This window comes from Etheostoma cragini, chromosome 2, assembly GCF_013103735.1.
Source record: "Etheostoma cragini isolate CJK2018 chromosome 2, CSU_Ecrag_1.0, whole genome shotgun sequence".
NCBI lineage: Eukaryota > Metazoa > Chordata > Actinopteri > Perciformes > Percidae > Etheostoma > Etheostoma cragini.
In genome coordinates, this window is record NC_048408.1 from 24,671,014 (window position 1) to 24,692,532 (window position 21,519).

At 40.9% G+C, this 21,519-nt stretch overlaps 2 protein-coding genes across 3 annotated transcripts in view; one reads left to right on the top strand and one right to left on the bottom strand.

Moving 5' to 3' along the window:
* foxk1 (forkhead box K1) lies at positions 1-9,997 on the top strand. Of its 2 annotated transcripts, XM_034885516.1 has the most exons (10): positions 1-618; positions 3,526-3,741; positions 5,834-6,032; positions 6,151-6,297; positions 6,543-6,736; positions 6,884-6,889; positions 7,043-7,215; positions 7,327-7,584; positions 8,490-8,663; positions 9,434-9,997. In XM_034885516.1, exons 1-10 carry the CDS (start codon positions 173-175, stop codon positions 9,664-9,666), a joined length of 2,046 nt encoding a protein of 681 aa, XP_034741407.1. In that variant the 5' UTR covers positions 1-172; the 3' UTR covers positions 9,667-9,997. The 2 variants fall into 2 exon arrangements, with proteins under 2 accessions (XP_034741407.1, XP_034741413.1); XM_034885522.1 differs by lacking the exon at positions 6,884-6,889 and having other exon boundaries at positions 2-618.
* Positions 9,998-10,575: 578 nt separating this feature from the next.
* The window catches only part of radil (Ras association and DIL domains), a 26,033-nt gene continuing 15,089 nt past the window's right edge, over positions 10,576-21,519 (bottom strand). The window contains exons 15-21 of the mRNA XM_034883818.1: positions 20,949-21,099; positions 19,721-19,947; positions 18,960-19,194; positions 18,771-18,917; positions 15,205-15,344; positions 14,442-14,581; positions 10,576-13,816 (exon numbers count right to left, since the gene is read on the bottom strand). Of these exons, the coding sequence (XP_034739709.1) occupies positions 13,717-13,816; positions 14,442-14,581; positions 15,205-15,344; positions 18,771-18,917; positions 18,960-19,194; positions 19,721-19,947; positions 20,949-21,099 (1,140 nt within the window). The 3' untranslated portion in view covers positions 10,576-13,716. The remainder of the gene's footprint in view (positions 13,817-14,441; positions 14,582-15,204; positions 15,345-18,770; positions 18,918-18,959; positions 19,195-19,720; positions 19,948-20,948; positions 21,100-21,519) is intronic.

Here is a 21,519-nt window from a genome sequence, read left to right on the forward strand (position 1 = left end):
CGTTCCTGTAGAGACTCCGGTCCCGTTCTTACACCGATTCGGACTCCATGTTGTTCCGAGAGCCACGGAGCTAACAAGTGCCCTGGCCGAAAACTCTCACGTTGCAACTCTGTGTGTGCGAAAAGTAAAGTGTGTGTGTGCGTGTGAGAGTGTGTTGACCCTCCGAAAGAAGATGGCAGACTACCGGGAAGACACCGGAGCTCGAGCCCTGCTCGCTCTACAGTCGGCACCATGCAGTCCCGTGCGCGTCGCGGTGACCTCGCACTCCTATCACCAGCCCTCGCTCGCCCTCTTGGGTCCTCCGATGATGGAAGCCCGCGCCGACGCCGGGATGTTTCCCGTGCGACTTGCTTGTCCTCCTCTGCAGGCCTTGGCCAGACTCGAAGGCCGGGACTTTGAGTTTGTGATGCGCCAGAGGACGGTCACCATAGGCCGGAACTCGTCTCACGGCTCCGTGGACGTCAACATGGGTCACTCGAGCTTCATTTCACGGCGACACCTGCAGATCAACTACGACGAGACGAGCGGTTTCTCCCTCCGGTGCTTGGGCAAGAATGGGGTGTTCGTTGACGGGGTGTTCCAGCGGAGAGGGGCGCCGCCGCTGTCTCTACCCAGAGAGTGAGTGCAGGCAGTTAGTTAGCATAGCCGCTACCGACAGGCTAATTATGGTAACACGGCGGTTGGCTGTTGCAGAGCAAACTTTAATGTTCAAGTTAGGCATTGACCTACTGATGGAACGCATCACAAAAATCTCGGAGCTGGTGTCATGACAGATTTCTTATCCCACTTAAAGTATGTTTCCCCCCCTTACTAGACACCCAGCGATTGATTCAAACTTTAAAACATCTATACAATTGTGGGCTAGCTATGTTAACTCAAAGCAACGACAACAACAACATTTATAGTTTTGGTAGATATACTAGCACTCCAAATGTAGCCTACGGCAAAACGGGAAACGTATTCTGAGGGGTATACAAAGTTTGTCATGGCACCCCATAATCTGAACGGTTTCATTTGGTCTGGTCGGGTATAGCTTTGGAGAAATGCACTATAACCTTAGTTTGGACAGTGGAGCAGTAAACATAATTATTATCCAATATGTCTCCACTGTAAGCTGTCAAATTATAACTGTTATTCATTTGTCTACATTTACCCCACTTTGTAAATCAGCGTATTAACCTAACGTTAGCAAATTTAGCCTAATATGGCCTATCGTCACCATAAGCGTTAGCTAGGTAGTCACCAAATGCAGAAATTGAAAGGTACCTAGGATATTTCGAAACAATCATGTTGTGGTAGAAATGGCTAATTAAAAAAAAATATTTTGGCTGCTGGTAAAAGTTGTGTCAGTTCCAGGGTGATTATGGTAGCTAGTTGTGTAGCTAAGCAACGTGTCGCCGTCACGTTACCTTTAATGTAAACAAGCGCACCCCTGACGGCTCAATAAAAAAATGTATCAAGAGGACCCATCTGGTGTTTGAATATGATTTTAGCTGTACTGTTGTTGCACCACTGTCAAGGCTGCTTTCACTGCTTTGCTTGTTACGTCGGCAATCTTAAAAGCTGAAAGCATCTACTTTGCTTGTGTCAATTGGGGGTGGGGGGGGGGGGTTGGGTGGTTGTGCCCTTATCCTCTCTGATTGGCTGTCAAGACTGTTTGGGGGTGTGTTGGGCTTTGAACAGGAAATACAGGCTGAAAACACATCCTCATTGCAGGAGCACATGGAGTAAACATTACTCTGGCAAACCAAGGCCATATCAAACACAGCCATGTTTACAGCATCTGAGGCCTGGCTCCTGCCTTGTTTCAGATAGGAATGTCTTGAAAAACCAATACTTTGGTACCAAGTTGATGACAATTCTGAAAAGGTGACATTACTTGTGTTCTGTACCAGTACAAGGGATGCAATACTTTCAGACCTGACAGAGGCAGCATATACATCTATAAGTATTGGAGTGTACTGTTAAAAGGCCAGAAAAAGGATGCATGCCCACCCGCACAGCAGCACAGTGAGTAGCTCCTTGTCTCCGTGCACCCTGACAGCTTGACTGCCTTTAACTGCACGGCAAAACAGTGAAAGAGGGTTGAAAGTGAAAATAAAGAGTGACCCCAGCAATCAATTACCTCCACAAATAGAATCTAGTTTTTGGATTCTAACAAATCCAAGGTTAGCTTGTTATCCTTATCCTGTAATACATTTTATAAATGAGTACATGTTAAAGTACATGGGATTAATTATGATATTGATATTGAATTGTGAAATGTCACTGGTATTGGTATCAACTGCTACATTTATTGTATAATGACCTCCCTAGTCTCTCACATGCTCTTTCTAGGACTAAGACTATTCAAAATGCCATGTGAGTTCTTTGAACAGTGGCTTTCTCTTTGCTTCTCTGGCATACAGCTGGGACTGGTGAAGGAATTAAGCGGAAAATGTTTTGTGCACAGTCTCTTTCATCTCAGCTGTGGAACTCTGAAGCTCCTTCAGAGTTGCCACCAGTCTATGTCCTTTCTTACTAATGCTTTTCTCTTACGGACTGTTGTTGAGGATGGCCTGCTTGTGGCAGAGACAGCTGTGAGCAGACTATACATGGGTTCGGTATGTTCATTGACAGCTGCAGTTTTTCAGTGACAAATTATAGAAAAAAATGAAATGGAACACATAGAATGGAATACAAAGACTGTCTGAAACTGCTTCTAACACATCTGTGGTCCTGTGTGGGAAGTTCTTTTTCAGTTTGTCTTAGGGGGTCCTAGCCTGAGGTCAGCACCCCTAGAAAGTAGGGATTCAGTTTTTTGCTTAAAGAAGATACAGTCATCATGATTTTAGCAGATAAGATGGTTGCATTCACAAAGACCTAACAACACTGAATATACAACGTTGCTGCCTGAACCTGCTAGGATACATTACACTATTTACATTTGTTATTGTGGTCCCATAGTAAAACATTTACTCAATCCCTCGCACACATTATTATTTTCCTGGGTTTTGTTTTGCCTTGAACTGACTTGGGCCTGGACTGATTCCTGCTTTTATTGAGACAGTTGTCCAGACCTGCCTTAAAAGAGGAAATGCAGGTTAGCAGATGGTGTGTTAAGTCTAAACCAGACAAGTTTCTTGTCAGTGTTGACTAAAGACAATGTTTATATTAGAAACAAACTCAGTTAAGGGGAAAGTGCAGTCAGTTGAGGAATATTTTTTTCTACCCACTATGTGTAACTTATAATAACATTGTATATTGCACATTGTTGTAAATGTTTAAATTTCCATTTTCCTGAGCACTAAAGTAAATAAGTTTGTGTCTTAAAATAAGAAGTCTGTAAAGTAAAATGTTATGATATACATTTCTATGTCAACTGGGCAAACTCCATCTGCCGAGGAAGATCATGTCATTTGATTAAACGTTCCAAAACAGTCACTTTAAGAATATGTTGTATGGGAGAGAATGCACTAATCACTTTCACTTTTCTTCTGTCCCGTTGCTTCCACTATTTCTCCCTCCTGCCTTCCTGCTCTCTAGGTGTGTGTTTCGTTTTCCCAGTACAGTAATCAAGATCCAGTTCATGTCCCTCCTGCAGCCTGAGGAGCACAGAGAGCGGGAGCAGCTCTCTCTCCCCCCTCGCCCGCTTTTGCCCCACATATCCCCTCTCAAAATCAGCATTCCCACAATGCAGCAGCATGAAGAGAACATCAGGGCATTTGGCTCGCCGCTGCCCTCGCCCACAGGCACCCTCAGGTAAGGGGAGACCCACAGACACACAATGATATGAACCCCGACAGGCTCACATTGATGAATGCAAACATGCAATATACAAACACTTCACAAATGCAAAGCAGATTGTCCAGATTTTCCAGTAAGAGACCAGTTTATAAGTCAAATTACTTGGAAGCTGTTGGAAAACTTCTTTTAGACAACTTTTCAGTTCATTGTTTTTTGTTTAAGCTCTGATGAGATTTAATTTGTGTTTTCTGTCTCCAGTTTTGAGAATAAATAAATATTAGTTGTTATGATAAATCAATAATTTGATAAGTCTACTGACAGATTAATTAGCAGCTGTTTTATAATTGGTCACGTGTAATTCTATAAATAAAAACACTCCATCTTTTTAATTTGAAGATTTGCAGATTTTTCTTTTTCTGATGTGATAGTGAAGTGACAAAAAAGCAATCTGATGACATCACACTGGATGTTAGAAAATCATAATCAGCATTTTCTGTGACTTTTTCCTCTGCATAGACTTATTCATTTACAAAATAGTTAGTCAGTAATAAGGCCTTTATATTATTCAATCCCGATTTAAAAAAACGATTTGCACTATCAATTAAACATCAGGATATTCCACTTTACAATTTCATGGAAGGATGTATATTGTATGTATGGTTGGTGATTTACCTAAAATGAACACAAAACATCACTTTATAACTCAGTTGTGTAATACAATGGGTTATACAGTGTTTAGATTTATCAGAGTATATGCGCGATATATTGTTTTACTGATTTGACCCACATGCCTGCAATGTTTTAACAAAACAAACACTATATCTGCTCATATTCACTGATATTATCCTTTCTGGTTGAAGGTGTACTAAAAAGCGGCTGCAGTGTTTCTGTTGAGATAGAAAGCTGCCCTCTAATGAGCTGTGGTAGCACATGTTTAAAAATCACTGCTCTATAAATGTACACAGCATGTGCTACTGGCAAGCATGGTGGTGCTGATTGTGCCCTCTGGCGGTGTGTGTTGGTTTCTACAGCACACATCCCCACCAATGTCAGCTTGTGTGTGCCTGCCTTATATGGAATGACTGCAGCTTTGAGGCGCGTGATTGGCTATTGGGCAGATTGTTTTGCCTGTAGGCCGTTTTTCCGTTCATTCGTGGTTTCCTTTTCAGAGCCCCCTACCGTCCCTACTCAGCCCTCCGCTCATGTTCTCTCACACGTGTACGCACACACACACACACACACACACACACACACACACACACACACACACACACACACACACACACACACACACACACACAGTAAAGATGCTTGCTCATACATCTTTCTAAAACTTCAGCTGTGGCTTTTTTTTTTGGTGCCACCTTTTTTGACAGTCTCCCTATACATGACATAAAACAAAAGATTATTGTGTAAAGTATGCTCCCACTTAAATGTCAATGGTGTCTCTTCACAGGATAGTAAGAGTCATTTTTCCTGTTTGGTTACTTAAATGAGCTGTATACAATAACATTATTCTGCCCCTACTTGACCTCACACTTCTACTGCTAGCCCATTTACACATGCAAAGGGGATGAAATGGTTTAGTTTTTTTTTTTTTGTGTGTGTGTTGCCAAAGGCAATTCAAAGCACACTGACTCTCCCAGAAACCATTGTTTACTTTACAAACAGAAGCAGGTGTGAGTTGTATAAGTTACTGGGTTTCCTTGTGTTTTGTCTCACAACAGTGCCAGATAAAACCTTATTAATAATTGACATACTTTTTGAGGGTTTTTGCTTATTGTTGTGTGTTTTATGATCACCTTGCATTTAGAACTCCCTTGGTCTCAGCTGGAATAATGTTTCCAAATGTAGCTCTTGTGTACTGTGTGTAAAAGAAATTGTTTTTGTACTGTGGCATTAAATTTGTCACTAGTACTAGTGTCAGTAGTAAATAATATAACTGAATAAAGTTTGTGTGTGTGTGTGTGTGTGTATGACACACACACACACACACACACACACACACACACACAGAATGGAGGGGATTAAATTAATCTTGTTTATATATTGTTACACTTGCAGCCATTAACACAGACGTTTTCCTATGTGTTTTCTTTTTCTTCAGTGTTCCTAATTCCTGTCCTGCTAGTCCACGAGGGGCAGGGTCATCCGGGTATCGCTATGGACGTAACGTGACCTCTGACCTGCAGTTAGCAGCTGAATATGCTGCCAAGGCTGTTTCTGAGCAGAGACGAAGCATTGCTGATCAGAGAGGAGGGGGAAGTGAGCAGCGGGGGGAGTCAGCTGGTGGAGACAGCCCCAAGGTTAATACTCAGTAACATCAAAAAGAGTTAATTTTTTTAATTTAATTTTTAAGGTTGCTTACATACAATATGTGCTTGAGGAAGTGTGGATTTTAATACTTGTTTCTTGTATGTCCAGGATGAGTCCAAGCCACCTTATTCCTATGCACAGCTGATTGTCCAGGCCATCTCTTCTGCCCCAGATAAACAGCTGACTCTTAGTGGCATCTATGCTCACATCACCAAACACTACCCCTACTATCGCACTGCAGACAAGGGCTGGCAGGTAGGTTCTTTCTGTCTTAAACTAAATGGTAAAACTTTACAGCCACACAGTATTGGAGTTTTAGCTGAGTATCATGTAGAAGATAGTTGTATGATGAAATAGGAAGACTTATTAGCGGTTTTATAGCTACAGCTACTTTTATTAATTTCAGATTAAAAGAAATAAACACGTGTCCTGTTTGGAGTCATTGGCTCTAACATTCAAGATCTGTGTTCAGTGACAAAATGATTTATTTCCCCCTCCAGAACTCAATCAGACACAACCTGTCTCTAAACCGCTACTTTCTGAAAGTGGCCCGCTCTCAGGACGAGCCTGGGAAAGGAAGTTTTTGGCGTGTGGATTCTGCTTCTGAGAGCAAATTGGTGGAGCAAGCCTTCAGGAAAAGACGGCAAAGAGGGGTTGCTTGCTTTAGGACGCCATTCGGACCCCTCTCTTCTAGGTAAGTTGGTCACCTGTGGCCCTCAGCTGCATGGTTTGTGCGTAAACACACACAAAGCTGTCAGACATTCTCTGTCGCTTCTGATTTGACTTTGCTAACCTTTCCTTTCTCTCTGCTTCTGCACCTGGCTATCATTTGATTGGATAGAACAAAGTAAGTCTAGTTTGTAGGTAATATATTCAGCAGAAGGCACTGGCAGGGAATGATCTCTGTAAGTTACTGTTCTCATGATGTAGCCTATTAATTGATTTCTTTGGTCCCTCTTCTTTGCTTTTGTCTCTTTTTCCTTCATTCTTTCTTTTTCAGGAGTGCTCCTGCATCCCCAACCCACCAGGGACTTCTTTCTCCGTCATCCAGTGGGCTGCAGACTCCTGAATGTTTGAGCAGGGAGGGCTCTCCTATCTCCCACGACCACCACGAACAGCTGGTCAATAAACTGGCATCTGTCCCTGAATATAGGTACTCTCAGAGTGCCCCAGGTGAGCCTGCATGCAATGGCATACAAATATGTTTAAAGACACACACATGAAGGCTTTTTAATATACACTATAAGAGAGATACAATTGTCGTTTGCGTCTATCTCTGTGTAGGATCTCCAGTCAGTGCTCAACATGTCATCATGGCTGCACCCCCCCACCAAACAGTCCTGCCCTCTGGCCCGGGGAAGACCATTGCTTTCGTTCCAGGTGGTGGCGGCCATGTCCAGCCCATCCACGTGCTTCAGAATCCCACTCAGTCCTCTGTCACCATGTTGCGGGTGGTTACTAGCGTCCCTCTAACTTCCAACCCTCTGAATGGGTACAGCGCTCCCCCTGTTGGAGGAGCAGAAGGCAACAGTGAATTCAGAGGTATAGCCATGGCAATCTCTTTAAGAAGTAATTTGTGTATTAAGTTATACATTATTACCTTTTTATTTTATATGTTGGTCTGCTCATCTCCAGTTTTTAACTATTTGAATCTGTCCATAATTGTTTTGCGTCTTTTGCAGTATTGTGAAGATATTTAAAACAGTTTCTGTTTGCATTTAGCTCCCACACATTTTATTTGCATGGTGTTGGACGTTTGGCTACGTTCAAGCATTCACATGTGTAATTGTCAACTTTTCAAAGATTTTAGGATGATGTTTTTTGTCTCTGCTATCCAGTGTTTGGTTTGAACATTTCAAACTGACTGACCAGCTGGCTGTCAGCTTAGTAATTGTGACACTTTGTATTCTATCAATTCTAAATGTAAAAGGCATCTATGTGTGCACAGTTACAGTCGGGTACATGACTATTGGCTATTAAACAAGCCTGTTTATGGTCTCCTTGAAAAGCAAATATTGTGTTATCAAAACACTAAGTGAGATTAAAGATGAAGTCAATTTCCTGTTTTATTAGTCATTATAAGATTTAACAGCTACACTAACCTAGATGAATGTATAATTATAATAAACAAGCCGTGTTGTAGGAATGCAACCTTTTTGTAGCAGATTTATTTGTATTGCTCGTCAGAAGACAAAGATCTATGTTTACAATGTATTTATATATAAAGTTATGTCCATGTCTAACAAATGTTTCCCCACTTTTAAGTCCACATTGGCTGAGAATTTAGTTGTGCATGACACAAGAAAAAAACATAACTAACCTAATCTAACTAGATTTTCTGATACATTATTCTGAGCTTTGAGTTCTGGTAGCGTCATCACACATGTGCACTTTTATAAACTATTTAGTTCTGCTCTTACATGTGTGAATTATGTGTTTTCCATCAGAAGCCCAGCTTAACAGAGAGCGTGTGATCCAGACTGTGGACAGTGCAGTGCAGGGCGGGGATGGACGAAACCTAGCCCTAGGTTTACATCAACTTCCTGTTCGTCCTGTTACCCAGAATGGTAAACACACCACTGCTACTGTTGCCCCAGCAACCAGCCTTGCTAATGTATCTGGTAAGAGTTTTTAGCAATCACTGCCTTACACATTGACCAGTCCAGAGTTTTCCAACGCTTAGGTGCAAATTTTGTATATTTTTTAATATGCTTATAGCGCTATTAGTTCCATAAAGCTTAGTGGTTTTTGGTTGCAGCGAGGGAGAACATTACTAAAGCAATCTTGGAGGAGTAGCTTGTCACAAAAATGAGATTATCTGGTCACCCTTAAAGCCAGCCCACCTTAAGTTAGAGAGCCTGCGCTGAAGTTGTTGCTAGCTCTGTGGCTAACCCCCTTTAGCTTAACCAGCAGGTGGAAAGCAGGACACCTGGACCTAGCTTGGTTCTTGTGGAGTTGTAGCCCTAATGCATGCATGCATGGATTTTAGCATTTATTCACCAACAGATAAACTGTACACACACTGCATCGCTACATTCACAGCTATGATGTTACTGCTAACTTCATACTCATTGACAAACACACCTCCCTCTCTTTGTCTCTCTCTTCTCTGCACACTCACTAACATGAGCTTCACTTGTCACTGCGTGTGGTGTAAACCATCATGCGGCAGACAACGAGCGGAAGGCCGTCCCGTGCGTCGACTTGTTCAGATGCTCTTCACATTGTAAATGTTCATGTGCTTCATACGGCGGTGCGCAAAACACTTAGTCGTACTGTGGCAGGGAAAACCCTGCAGTCATGCTGATGAATATAGACTGATGTTTTTGATTCAAGGCATCCAGATACTTACTCCACCTAAGTTTTCTTTTTCTCTTCATTTGCTTTCCAGGTCTGAGTAGTCCTCTCCAGATCTTGGCTGCCCAGGCCTCCAGCTCCCCTCCAGTGCTGGTGAGCAGACAGCCCAGTGCAGAAACTTTAGCTGAGCAGTCAGATGAGCCCCTGGCCAAGCGGCCAAAGGTGGAGGACGAGGGTGGGACTGGATCTGCGCAGCATCAAGTCCCACCTGCTCAGCAGCCTGTCATTGTTGCCATGACATCACAAACCCATGATCCTAGGAAGTAAAACCCAAGGCCTCTTACCAGGTACCCAATGGACAGCCTCCTTATGGTCCCTTAACTGCTTCGCCTTTTATACTCGTTTGATATGACTGCAGCCGACAAGGCCGAAAAATGTACAGGCAGCCTCTCTCAACAAGGGAATTAAATTGTAAGGAAAGTATATTTTGGTCAAAAATAGATGCAAATTTTAAAATACATTCTGAATGTAAAAAGCAAGTATTTCTTTTTCAGCTTTACAGTCTTTGTATTGTAATTCGTCATTCACTGACAACACGAGTAAGAATATAAAGGTTATTAATGAAAGCATTATGCATATTAAAATCAAATCAGCACTACTTTTACATTGTGAATGTTGGATAATATCTCCGATACAAACGTTCCTCTGGTTGATGGATCAGATGCACCAGTTGCTGTCACTCTCAGGCCAAAGAACTCACCTCTCCTGCACTTCTGATTGGAGTCGATGCCTGATTTAAAACCCGGGAATGTGTGTTCAGAGATTTGAAATGGCTGGCATTTACAGAAGAAACTGTGATGATCAGAGTTGATATATTGTGTAGTTTCACAGACTACTTAGCTGTGTATACTCAGACCATTGGGGCTTTGGAGACTGTTATGAATATAAATGAATATGATTGTACTCTTCCTAAGGCATCCTCCTTACTGTAAAACAGGTTGTCTCTCTTAAAAGAAAAGAAACATGTTAATATTAAGGCTTAGACCAGAATGTGAGTGGTCTATCCCTTCTTGCCTTCTCCGTAAAGCACAAAATGAAAGGCGGTATTGTTTTGACAGAAGATATTTGAAGAACATCCAGGAATAACAAACCAAGACGTTGCCGTTTGTGCTTCACTTTAGCACAGTTTGGTTTATCAGTGTGAAGCTCCTCAGTTTCAAGATTATCTGGGGTGACTGGAGAGCAGAGAAGGGCAAAAAAAGAGGCAACTATTTGAGGTTGATTGAAGTGGAGCTAACCTAATGTAGACAAACTGATTGTTTTATTTTTTTCACCCTTATTTCAGTAGTGGTAAAATGAGAAATGGAACTGCCTGTGCATACAGTTTTGTTTGTCTTAGCACATAAAAGCATTATTGTAATAATCCTTAAAGCCTTAAATATTTCTTCCTTTTGTTGTCATTTTATTTTAACCTTTTACACAGCTTTACCTTTTTAGATTGTTGTTAACACAGCAGCTTCTTTAACAGTACATGATCAGCAACACTACAATGGTGACAGTTATGTTGCATCAGTAGACTTGTATCAACTTTATCAGGGGAAGGGCGGGACCAACACATGACCACACATTTCAACTGCTCTCGTCTTGTTTTCCTTTCTTTCTGTATGGTACTTCTGACAAATTGTATACTCTTGACTCCCTACGCTTTCAATTTCCCCCATCTACCTCTCTCCCTCTCCTCAGTGAGCAGTTTCTATCTCTGCAGTCTCTACAGAGGCATCAAGCTGTTGGCAATTCCTGTCACAGACACTGCCTTAATTAGATATTCTTCAGCACTTCCCCCCCCCTCTCTAATCTCTTTCTCACTCCGCCTTTAGCTTTTCCGAATGTCCTTACACAGGCCTCATTTTTAGCTGGCAAACAGGCACATTTGCGCAAGATTTCAGTGATTGTTGTTGCACATTAGAAAAACAAAAAAAGATGCGTAATGATTGTATGCTGCTCTTTCTGCTAAATGACAAAGCTATATAGAAGGTATTTTTTTCTGACTTTTGGAAAAATATTTTGCTCGATGTAAAAACAGCTGTCATCAATACGTAAACATTCTGGAAATAGAGAAGTATATGTATTTTTAAATGTTCCTGTTTTTGTGATTTGTTAAAATGTGTAGCACAAATTAAAATTCCTCATTGACTTAAATATTACATTGTCTTCTCTGTGACCAGGTGTCAGCCATGTTTGGGTCTCTGTCACACTTGTTACATTTGGTAACATTGGGTTTCCAAGCAGAAAAATGCAAGTATCCAACTATCTTTATTAAGTATTGTCATTTTTTAAACCGTATAAATAATTAACAGAGAAGAATAGACATGCATGAGATCAATGTAGTACAAACCTTAAGACCCACAAAAATAAAATGTACTGCAAAGAAATGAACAGAATCAAAAATGGAGAGTATAACAAAGTTGATGGAAAAAAGAAACAACGTTCAGACTAAAACTTTAACCATTGTGTAAATCATAAGCCCATTGAAGCTCCCCTGGATTAATTTCTGAGGTCAGAACAGAAGGCCAGGCAGCATAGAACTGACTAAGCATGCCTTTTTTCTGTGGTGACCTATGCTTTGCATTAAAGACATTTTAAAAGGTGACCTGTTATTGTTCTAGCTGGACTTCGTTTTAAGGGGTCAGTACAGCCAAATTACATGCAAACATGATCTGTCTGGTATCTAACCTTGCTGATAGTTTTGGTTTTGCTTGCCTAGATTATATACCTGAGATTTTGCCTTCACCCCAAATGGAGGTCTATGTTTGTGCTCATAGAAGTTGCTTTAAAAAAAAAAAAAAGCAACTTCTTCCAGAAAAAGGTCGCAGTTACTCTGCATAATCCACTGATCTCACAGTGAACAGTTTTTGTAGGGACTACTTTATATCAATGAAATAGTCCATAGTGAGGTCAGTATCAAGTGGGACGCCATGTCTCAATAGCTGCTGTTGAATGTTTTAAATGTAATTTGACAATGTTGTGAACAACCAGGAGGAATTGGAGGCAAACATCTCAGATACAAGTGTCTCAAAATGTAGAAAAAGAAAACAAAATAAAGCTAGGTACCACTGTACCACATTTTCTATAATTTGGGTGCAGTTATTGTTGAAGCAAAAGTGCAGCTAACTGTGAGCAATTCTGCAGTGCATAAGTTGTATTCCTGAAAATATTGTTTCTATTTTCCCATCAGTAGATTGTAGTGTTTATTGATGAATATATTTCAGAAAAAAAGTATTGCCCAAATGCAGTTTCTCCTTTAAATGTCCAAACAATATAAGACCAAGTGTTAAATATTTACAAACAACTATTTACAACCCCAGATACATATAAGCATATATTCACAACAAAAGTCTGATTATAACACAACAGGATTGTGCATCAGACACTCTGGACTGAAGCATGTGGTCTTGATGATCCAGTAATTAATAAACAATGTCCCACAACAGCTGCACACGCCCTGTGCATGCGGAGCCTCAATAGCTCATCTGTTTTCCAGTGGAGGTATAGAGTCCAGTGGTGAGTTAAATGTGAAATGGGGGAGTTGGGCTGTATGTCTTGAGTTTGCCTCCTCTTCCACCCACTCTCCAGTACAAAAGTCAACATTAATACACAATCGTTTAGTCTGTTGAGCAGACCGTGATAGTGCTTTGGGAGTTTCTAACAAACAGGATTATAAAACATTTCACTCTAAAATCACTGTGTAAAACATCTGCTGTTTACTGAGGCTGTCGTCGTGTTTGTCTGCAAATGCTTTTAGAATCTTAAAGTACATTTTCAGTTTGAGTTCCTTTGTCTGAGAGCTGGGGAGCTATTTTACCATGCTACTTAATGTCTGAATTACTAATACAAATGATTCTAAAATACTGGTGAAAAAAGGCTAATGTGGGCACATGCTCGGAGCGCTGACTGAAGAGAAATTAAAACCATAAAATCTACTGTGCTTCAAACAACATCACACTGCATAGGGGCTGGTTAGACCTCGCCCGCCTCAGACGCTGATTAATTAGGCAAATTTTCCTCGCAGCATATTCCTGTGATGTCGCACAGGTGGGTTACGGTGGGTTACGGATTCTGTCTGTTACAAAAACCCAGTAGGAGTCAGCGCAGGGGAAGCAGGTCTGGCAGCTATAGGGTGGAGTTGTGGAGCGTTATCTCCACTTTGATTGCCTGGCTTTGTGCTGTTGCTAGGTTTCACATTCATATTTCATGCCACGTATGTACGCACGGGTGTGTGTTTGTGTTTATGCCGTTCGGCAGTGCACACTATCTGTATCTCTTGTTGTCTTGCTGTCCTAACACTCCAGTCCTGTATAATGTGTTGCTCAGAGGTGGTCAGCAGGAGGAGGCACTGATCTTCTCGGAGACATCGGGGTCGGACTTGGCCACCAGGAAACGTAGGCGACCTCCTCCCAGACGAATCAGATCTACCGCGCTTCAAGGAGCATATAGCAGGAAGTAAAGAGAAAGAAAGAGTCCAGTTACGTGAAGCTCAGCAGAGACAGAGTAAGGATGGCTGTCTGGGGTCGCACCAATCAATCAAAGTAATCAATTGACTTTAGAGGCTGACAGCCATAGGTATGGTTAACATTGTGGGATGACTGCTCACTCTGTCATCAAAGTCAATATCATTATCAACAGCAGTATCATTAATCTCCAGCGGTCCATTGTAAGTAGGGGTGTACAATTCAGAAAAAGTCACGATTCGATTCTAATCCTATCTTTAGGCTCACAATTCAAAGATAGTTATTTTTCCCATGTATGTATGTATGTATGTTTGTATGTATGTCCACATTATTAATGTGGATTTGTTTATTTGTTATTTTAACATCCTGTTATGATGTATGTGTATGTTGTGTGTGTGATGTCTGTATGCTACTGGGACCTTGAATTTCCCCATGGGAATCAATAAAGTGTCTATCTATAATGTGATTGCAGTAGATGTACAAAAAATAACTTGACTCAATTGATCTTGAATAGCGATTCGAATACAAATAGATTTTTTTGCAGACCACGAATTATAGGGGTCACAAACGGCACCACTGGAACAACCTCTGTACCTTTGGTAGTCTGCTCCTATCAGACTGGTCCCGTTCACAGCCAGGATGCGATCTCCGATTCTCAGTCTGCCGTCTGAGGCAGCGGGTCCGTCAGGGATCAGAGTCCGGATGTAGATGCCTGGAGCGTTGAGAGGCGTGTGCTGAGGGGGGGTGAAGTGTTATAGCATGTCCATTATTTAGATGATTGACAAATTCATTTATACTGCAACCAGTAAACTACTTGTTTGTGTCTTATCTGGCAGGTGTCTGTTAAAACTCCTACAAGACCATTGATATATTGTAATCAGTTTGACTTTAAAACTATAAAAGGTATAATAAACTACAGTTAACCATAGCAAAAGTGCTTCTGCTTCATGCTTTGCTACCACTTAACTCTCGCAGCTAAAAGAGTATTATATTTACAATGATAAACAGAAAAGAGCAGAGTCCTCTCATTTGCATTTGTCTAGCATTTTTACTTGATATGCTGTTGATCAGCTAATTTCTAACTTTTTTTCTGATACCAATATATACACATCCTATACTCTAGTGGACACATTAATATAAAATGTAATTAAAATATAATTGCAAAAATGTTCCTTCAATGTTTAGTCATTGCATCCACATTACTATTCAGTCTAACAGTCGTTCCAAAAATGTCACATCAGTATCAATATTAAGATTCTGTCAATACCAAGCTTTGAAATCTGTCCCTCAATGTAGCTTAAACATGTTTGTGTTTGTAACTTATTCTACAAAAAATAGAAAAAAATAGTAAACTCACCAGGCCGTCTATGAGTCCCATGCCCAGTCCGTAGGGTCCCTTGTCCAGTTCCACTACAAACACCACACACAAGTCATCAGGAAGGGGAGGGGCGCCAAGGGAGGATACAGGGAAAGGAAACTCACACCCACTAATACACCCTGCAGAGGACATGAACACCCAAATGCACAAAAACAAACACACACACACACACACACACACACAAACACAAACACACCAGACAGGGTCTTGCTATGGGGTTGGACAAACATAAGAGGTCTTGCTGTGCAGAAGACACACAAAGTTACTGAGAGACATGCAACATGCTACAGAGCTAATCTGACACACAAATGTGCTTCTTTCCAAGGCCTGCAGATGTCACTCACTGCACTGTAAACACTGCCCAGCTGAGACACTGCTATCATGTGAGGCACAGAGCTGACTTATAAGCTTTCGCTTTTCTACAGAACTGCACAAAGAAGACGTGCAAATTTAAAACAGATTTTTGACAACTGGGGGATAGAATGACTCCAAAACAACCAGAGGGCCACACAATCTAATACTAAATGATCAGCTTATTAATTTGTTATGATTAACACATTAGCAAACATTTGGCTACTTACACACCGAGCGCACAGAGAGCAACATTATCGCCATGTGGAATCATGTTCCAGGACATGGTGATGAATATAATTTTGCTCTCATTTTGGCTCTGACTTCCAACTGTTACACATTCTTTCAAATTAGCTTTTCTTTCATTTGGGGCTCGGCAGGTAGTAAACAGTCTGTTTTTCAGAGAGTTTTAGGAGCTGCTTACTGCAGCTGAAAATGAGAGCATCTACAGCTGAATCCCACAGTAAATGTTAAACCAAATGTATGAGCCAAGAGGTTAAAAATCTGCATCTGTTGCAGATTTGATAATTCTTCGTGGTTCCTTGCTACAAGTGATCTCTTTAACATTCCTTGAAGTCATTCATACCATTAATATAAATCATTTTAATAAATCAAAAAAGGCCAGCCCCCCTCGCCTCATGCATGAGGCGGCACCAAATCTGCAATGGAAAATGGAGGACGGGGCACCGTAGCCGAGGTGAGCCGAGCCGAGTAGCTGGTACCAGCAGTGGGTAAGCGCCAATAGTATGTCGAAAGAAGTAATAAAAAGTCATAGTATGTCCAAAATAGTAATTAAGAAGTCACAGCATAGTACGTTGCAAACAGTGATACAAAAAGGCGTAGTATAGTATTTTGAAAATAGTAATACAAAGTCACACTATAGCATGTGTGAAAATACATAGTTTAGTATACTGAAAAAAGTCATGGTATTGGAGCCTTTTTCAAAAAAAGTCATAGTATAGTATGTCTAAAAAGTGATTTAAAAAGTCATAGTGTAGTATGTTGAATACAGTAAAGTAGAATGCCGTAAAAGTGATAGCATGTTCAAAAAAGTCATAGTATAGTATGCCCAAAAAAGTTGTAGTAATAGTATGTTAAAAGAATTGATTAAAAAGTCACAGTATAGAATGTATAAAAAAGACATACTATGGTATGACAAAAAAGGTCACAGTATAGTTTATCGGAAAAAATCATGGTATAGTTACCTTTTTTGAAAAAAGTGGTAAAAACTCATAAATGTAAATGTAAATGTGCTGTATTTATATAGCGCTTTTCCAGTCTTAACAACTGCTCAAAGAGCTTTTACATCTACAGGAAACATTCACCATTCACACACATTCATACACTGTGGCCGGGGCTGCTATACAAGGTGCCACCTGCTCATCAGATAAACATTCACACACATTCACACACATTCACACTCCGATGCGCATAGTGTAATATGTCAAAGAAAGTCTGGAAGAACATGCAAACTGCAGTGCTAACCACTGAGTTACCTTGCCACCAAATGGAGTAAGTTAAATACAGTCAATGCATAGTATGATGAAAATTCTCATAGTATAGCAATGTCAAAAAGGTGATAAAAGTATAGTTTGTACAAAAAAGCGATAAAAAAAGTAATATTATAGAAGTGTTTTCCATACATAGGTTCTACTTGGGCGACCCACCCAGTTAGGTTGAGACCTGCCCAGGTGATAAAACACACAGATGAGCAGCCTCCAGCGTGCCGCGTGCATAACAACATCAACGTAGCATTTGCTCAGAGAGGCTATCGTCAACGTTAGTAGTCAGTGTTGGGCAAGTTACTTCCAAAGTGTAGTACATTATGGATTATTATTACATGGCTTGGTTGAATTCTAATGTAGAATGCGGTCTGTATTTTCTTGATAACAAACCGCTGCTAAGTATAACACACCGTTGCCATAGACGCAGTTCTGTTTACTCTAGAGGACAGCCATCAATCAATGTTCAGTTTAATGTGAATAAGAGCAGCCGATAGCCCGCTAGCTCACTACAACGCCTCAGCTAATGTGTTAATTGATCACCCTGTCAGGGTTGTGTTCTCCTCACTCTACATTATCGATTATCTAGTTATTGTCATTTGATAGTAATTAGTTATATAACAATATTACTGTCTGTGAATTGTAATGCTTTACACTTCTTTTGAGTTACTTTCAACGAATTAAAAAGTGAATAAAAAAAGTATTGTATGTATAGTAAGTCATAGTATAGTATGTCAAAGAAAGTCTGATATATGTTTTGTGCAGTAACACTTGCTTAACTTATAATGTAAAATACTTCGCTGCTACTATTTATTCATTATTACTGTTCACCATAACAATTCCTCAATTATGTAAATACTTTATCATAACAATTCCTTTAACTCTGTAAATATTGTATATATATCCACACTCCTTATATTTCTTTTATTTTTATAAAAAGTTGAATACAAGCACATAGGTCCTTAAAGAGCTGAACATTTTGATATTTTAAGTGTTTTTGTAGCTAAAAGTATGCATAAGTAGTAGGCCACCAAAAGTTGTCCAGAAGAATTGGATAACAAGACTGTTGTGTGAATATAGTGTGCATGCTGCTAAATCAGCATTCACACAATAACGTATAGTGTAGGGTTGCACAAAACACTGACTGATAAATTAATTATTAAGCAGATCGGGTGTTGGCCATGACGTGGCCCATCAACATTAAATACATTTATATTTTTATAAAATGCAGTGTTTTGCGCTAAGTATGTTCATTCAGTAATGACTGTCTCAGTTTTTGGTGCCACAAAAAACTCCTGACCTCATGTTATAATATGATCCCCGCAGTGAGATATACAGATTTAAAAGTTTGAAAAAAAGATAGCCCTGGTACCATATCAGCACTCGGTTTCGACAGTTACCCTGACCTGAGGTATCCAAATTGGAAAAAGGTTGCTAGGTGAATTCCTAATATTGCATATAATGAACTGTTTACAACTTAAATTGCACATTTGTCGTGGACAAAATAACAAATCACCTTACAATATGTGACATAGTATAATAGCCCCGCAAAAGTCAGTCTTTTTTTTTTTAAGCCTGTTTTTTTAAGAGATGTTGATTACACAGGGGCCCTTTCAGGGCCATAGATTGTGATGTTTCTGTTCTGGATTCCAATATATTGCAAAATATTATAGTTTGTAATATTCAGCCTACCCTCCAGTCCGTTGGTGATGAGTCCATTGGTCTTACACTCTGCCACAGTTCTGCTGGTGCAGCCGTTAGTCTGGGTGTTGGGACCTATAGCATGCCCTCCTCCTCCTCCTCCTCCTCCTCCTCCTCCTCCTCCTCCTCCTCCGCCTCCGCCGCCTCCGCCGCCTCCTCCTCCTCCTCCGCCTCCTCCGCCTCCTCCGCCTCCTCCGTCTCCTCCATCCGGGTAGAGCGGGGTGTTGGGAGGTGTCAACAGGCAGGAAGGGTCTGGATTTGCTGCCCGAGCGTGGTGGATGGTGCCGTTCCTTCTGAGGCTGTGTGTGTGTGATTGGCCTGGGGGTCTGTCCCGTCGTCTCTCCTCTCCCGTCTCAGCCGCCACCTCATCCCCAGGACCCCCAGACCGAGGACTGTTGTGGGCCAACAGCTCCCTCTGTGTCAAGATTGGACAGAAATACTTTAGGGACAGTAGGAGGTCTAAAACAAGGGTGCAATGATTAGAAAATGGAACTAAAATAAATAAACCTGTTATCTTTTTCTTATTAAAAAGTTTTCCTGTTAAAGTGCAGTTACTGTTAAACACATTTAACTTGATTTAAGAGATACATAATTATTTACAAAAAAAAATACCATTTGACTTATTTGTTAATGTATATCTGTTTCTGTGTGTATGTATATGTGTATATTTGAGGGTGCAGTAACACTAGGGATTATGGTCTAGTCAGCCGTTCCCACTAATTACACTTAGCCTAAAGACTAATCAGATTAACCATGATTTAACCATGTCTACGTTTCTCATGAGTATGTGTATGTGTGTGCGGGTTGGCTGGAGTAGAGGGTTTTTGTCTTTCATTTATGGGATTATGAGGAACTTCTCAACAGCCACAGCTGCTGAGGCACATGGTCTGGATTACTGCTAGATGTGTGTATCTGACAGTGTGCAGAATGTGTTTTCTGACCTGAACATCGGGCCAGTCAGCTGTGTTGGTTCCGTTGGAGTGCGTTTGCACACTGGGAGTGTTGGTGTGTGTTTGCGTCTTGGTGCGTAGCCCCCACAGGTAGTGGCGGATGTAGAGCAGCTGTCTGTAGACGCTGTCTTCCACACACTCGCTGTCTAGGTCCACTCTGAAGCCGGAGCTGGGCAGCACTATGGGAGGGTGGTTCTCAAAGCTCTCCAAGAGGTCCACTAAATGCACACAAACTGATGTTAACTCACCTTTGCACACATAAAACATTATAAAAAGCCTGATCCAGGATTGCTGTACAGCTCCCTTTTCAGCCGTCAGCAGTGACTCTTTTTGTTTTTCCGCTTTACACACAAAACTCCCTTCTACATGGTAATAATTTAAAACTTACTAGGGCTGCGAGCTGCTGGTTACATTAAATTTTAGATATGACACATTAGTGTATTGACAGTGTGTGGGATTCCATGCACAATAGTATCCTGCTTATGATCAGGTTTTTGAGTATCATTGTTAGCACATGGACACATCGTATCCTGGTTTTAGAAATCTGTAAGCACTTTCTTATTTTTTAAAGATTTTTATTTTCACCCTTTATTATAGGGATAGTAAAATGGAGAAAGATGTGGGATGACACGCAGCAAAGGGCAGCAGGTTGCCCCATGTTGGACTCAGCCAACATGGGTAAATGCTCTTAGTGGGTGAGCTATAGGCTGCCAGAAACTTCTAAGCTCTTATCCTGGTTTAAGGAAAACTGAATATGCTAACTGGAGCTAGAAACCAGGATATTATTAAATTAATACAATTACAATTACAACAATTTACAATATACAATTAAACACCTCATCCACTCTCTGCCATGTGTGCAGGTGCACCCTCAACATGCATTACATAGTAGTTAGATACACATAAAAATGTATGAAAGGATGTAACAATTATATGCAACAATCAAAGGGAATGTCTAACAGGATTAATTGTTTTGTCATCCATTCATTTTGAGTGGATGGAGAAGTCAATAACAAAGAAAGCAAAGTTCAGCCAGTCAGAAACCAGAATAGCTTCATCCTGAGCTATTTAGAAAACTCAGCAACAGATGGTGAATCATATACAGTATACAGTGATATGAAGCCCTTTTAACATGATGGCTTTATGTTGCCATGAGATTGTTGATTCTACTGGCCACAATAATGAACTCATACTCACACTTACAAATTCACACATGTACCTGTTCTGTATATATACGCCTCATCCTCGCTGCTGGGTTGCCATGTTGGGACGGGGCCTATCTCTCCAGTGAGCTGGTACTGGGTGAGAATCCTGTGCAGCTGGACAGGTTTCAGAGCCGGGTGTTCACTGGACAAAGCTCGCCAACTCAACTGCACACAGAGAAGAGAACATAATCAGAAGTCCTGGGAGTTTTTTTTTCTCAATAAAGCCAAGCAATCACAGGAGGCGAGACTATGTGCTCCTGGTTCAACCTTTTCGAAGACATCATCAATCAATAGCTGATCATAGTGACTTCCATCATGAACAGTTCTGTCGGATGAATTTTCAAACAGTAGAGACAATTGATAACAGTCAATCAAAGCTTTTACGTAATCTGTTACCTTTTTGAGGACTACAATTAATTATCTCAACAGCAATACTTAGTAACTGATGGGCCTACTTAGAAACACAGTTCAATATGCTAAGCTCTGGTTATTTGTAGTACTGCCAGCTAGTTAGTGGTAGCTAGCATCCTGTATACAATTGTGTGTGTGTGTGTGTGTGTGTGTGTGTGTGTGTGTGTGTGTGTG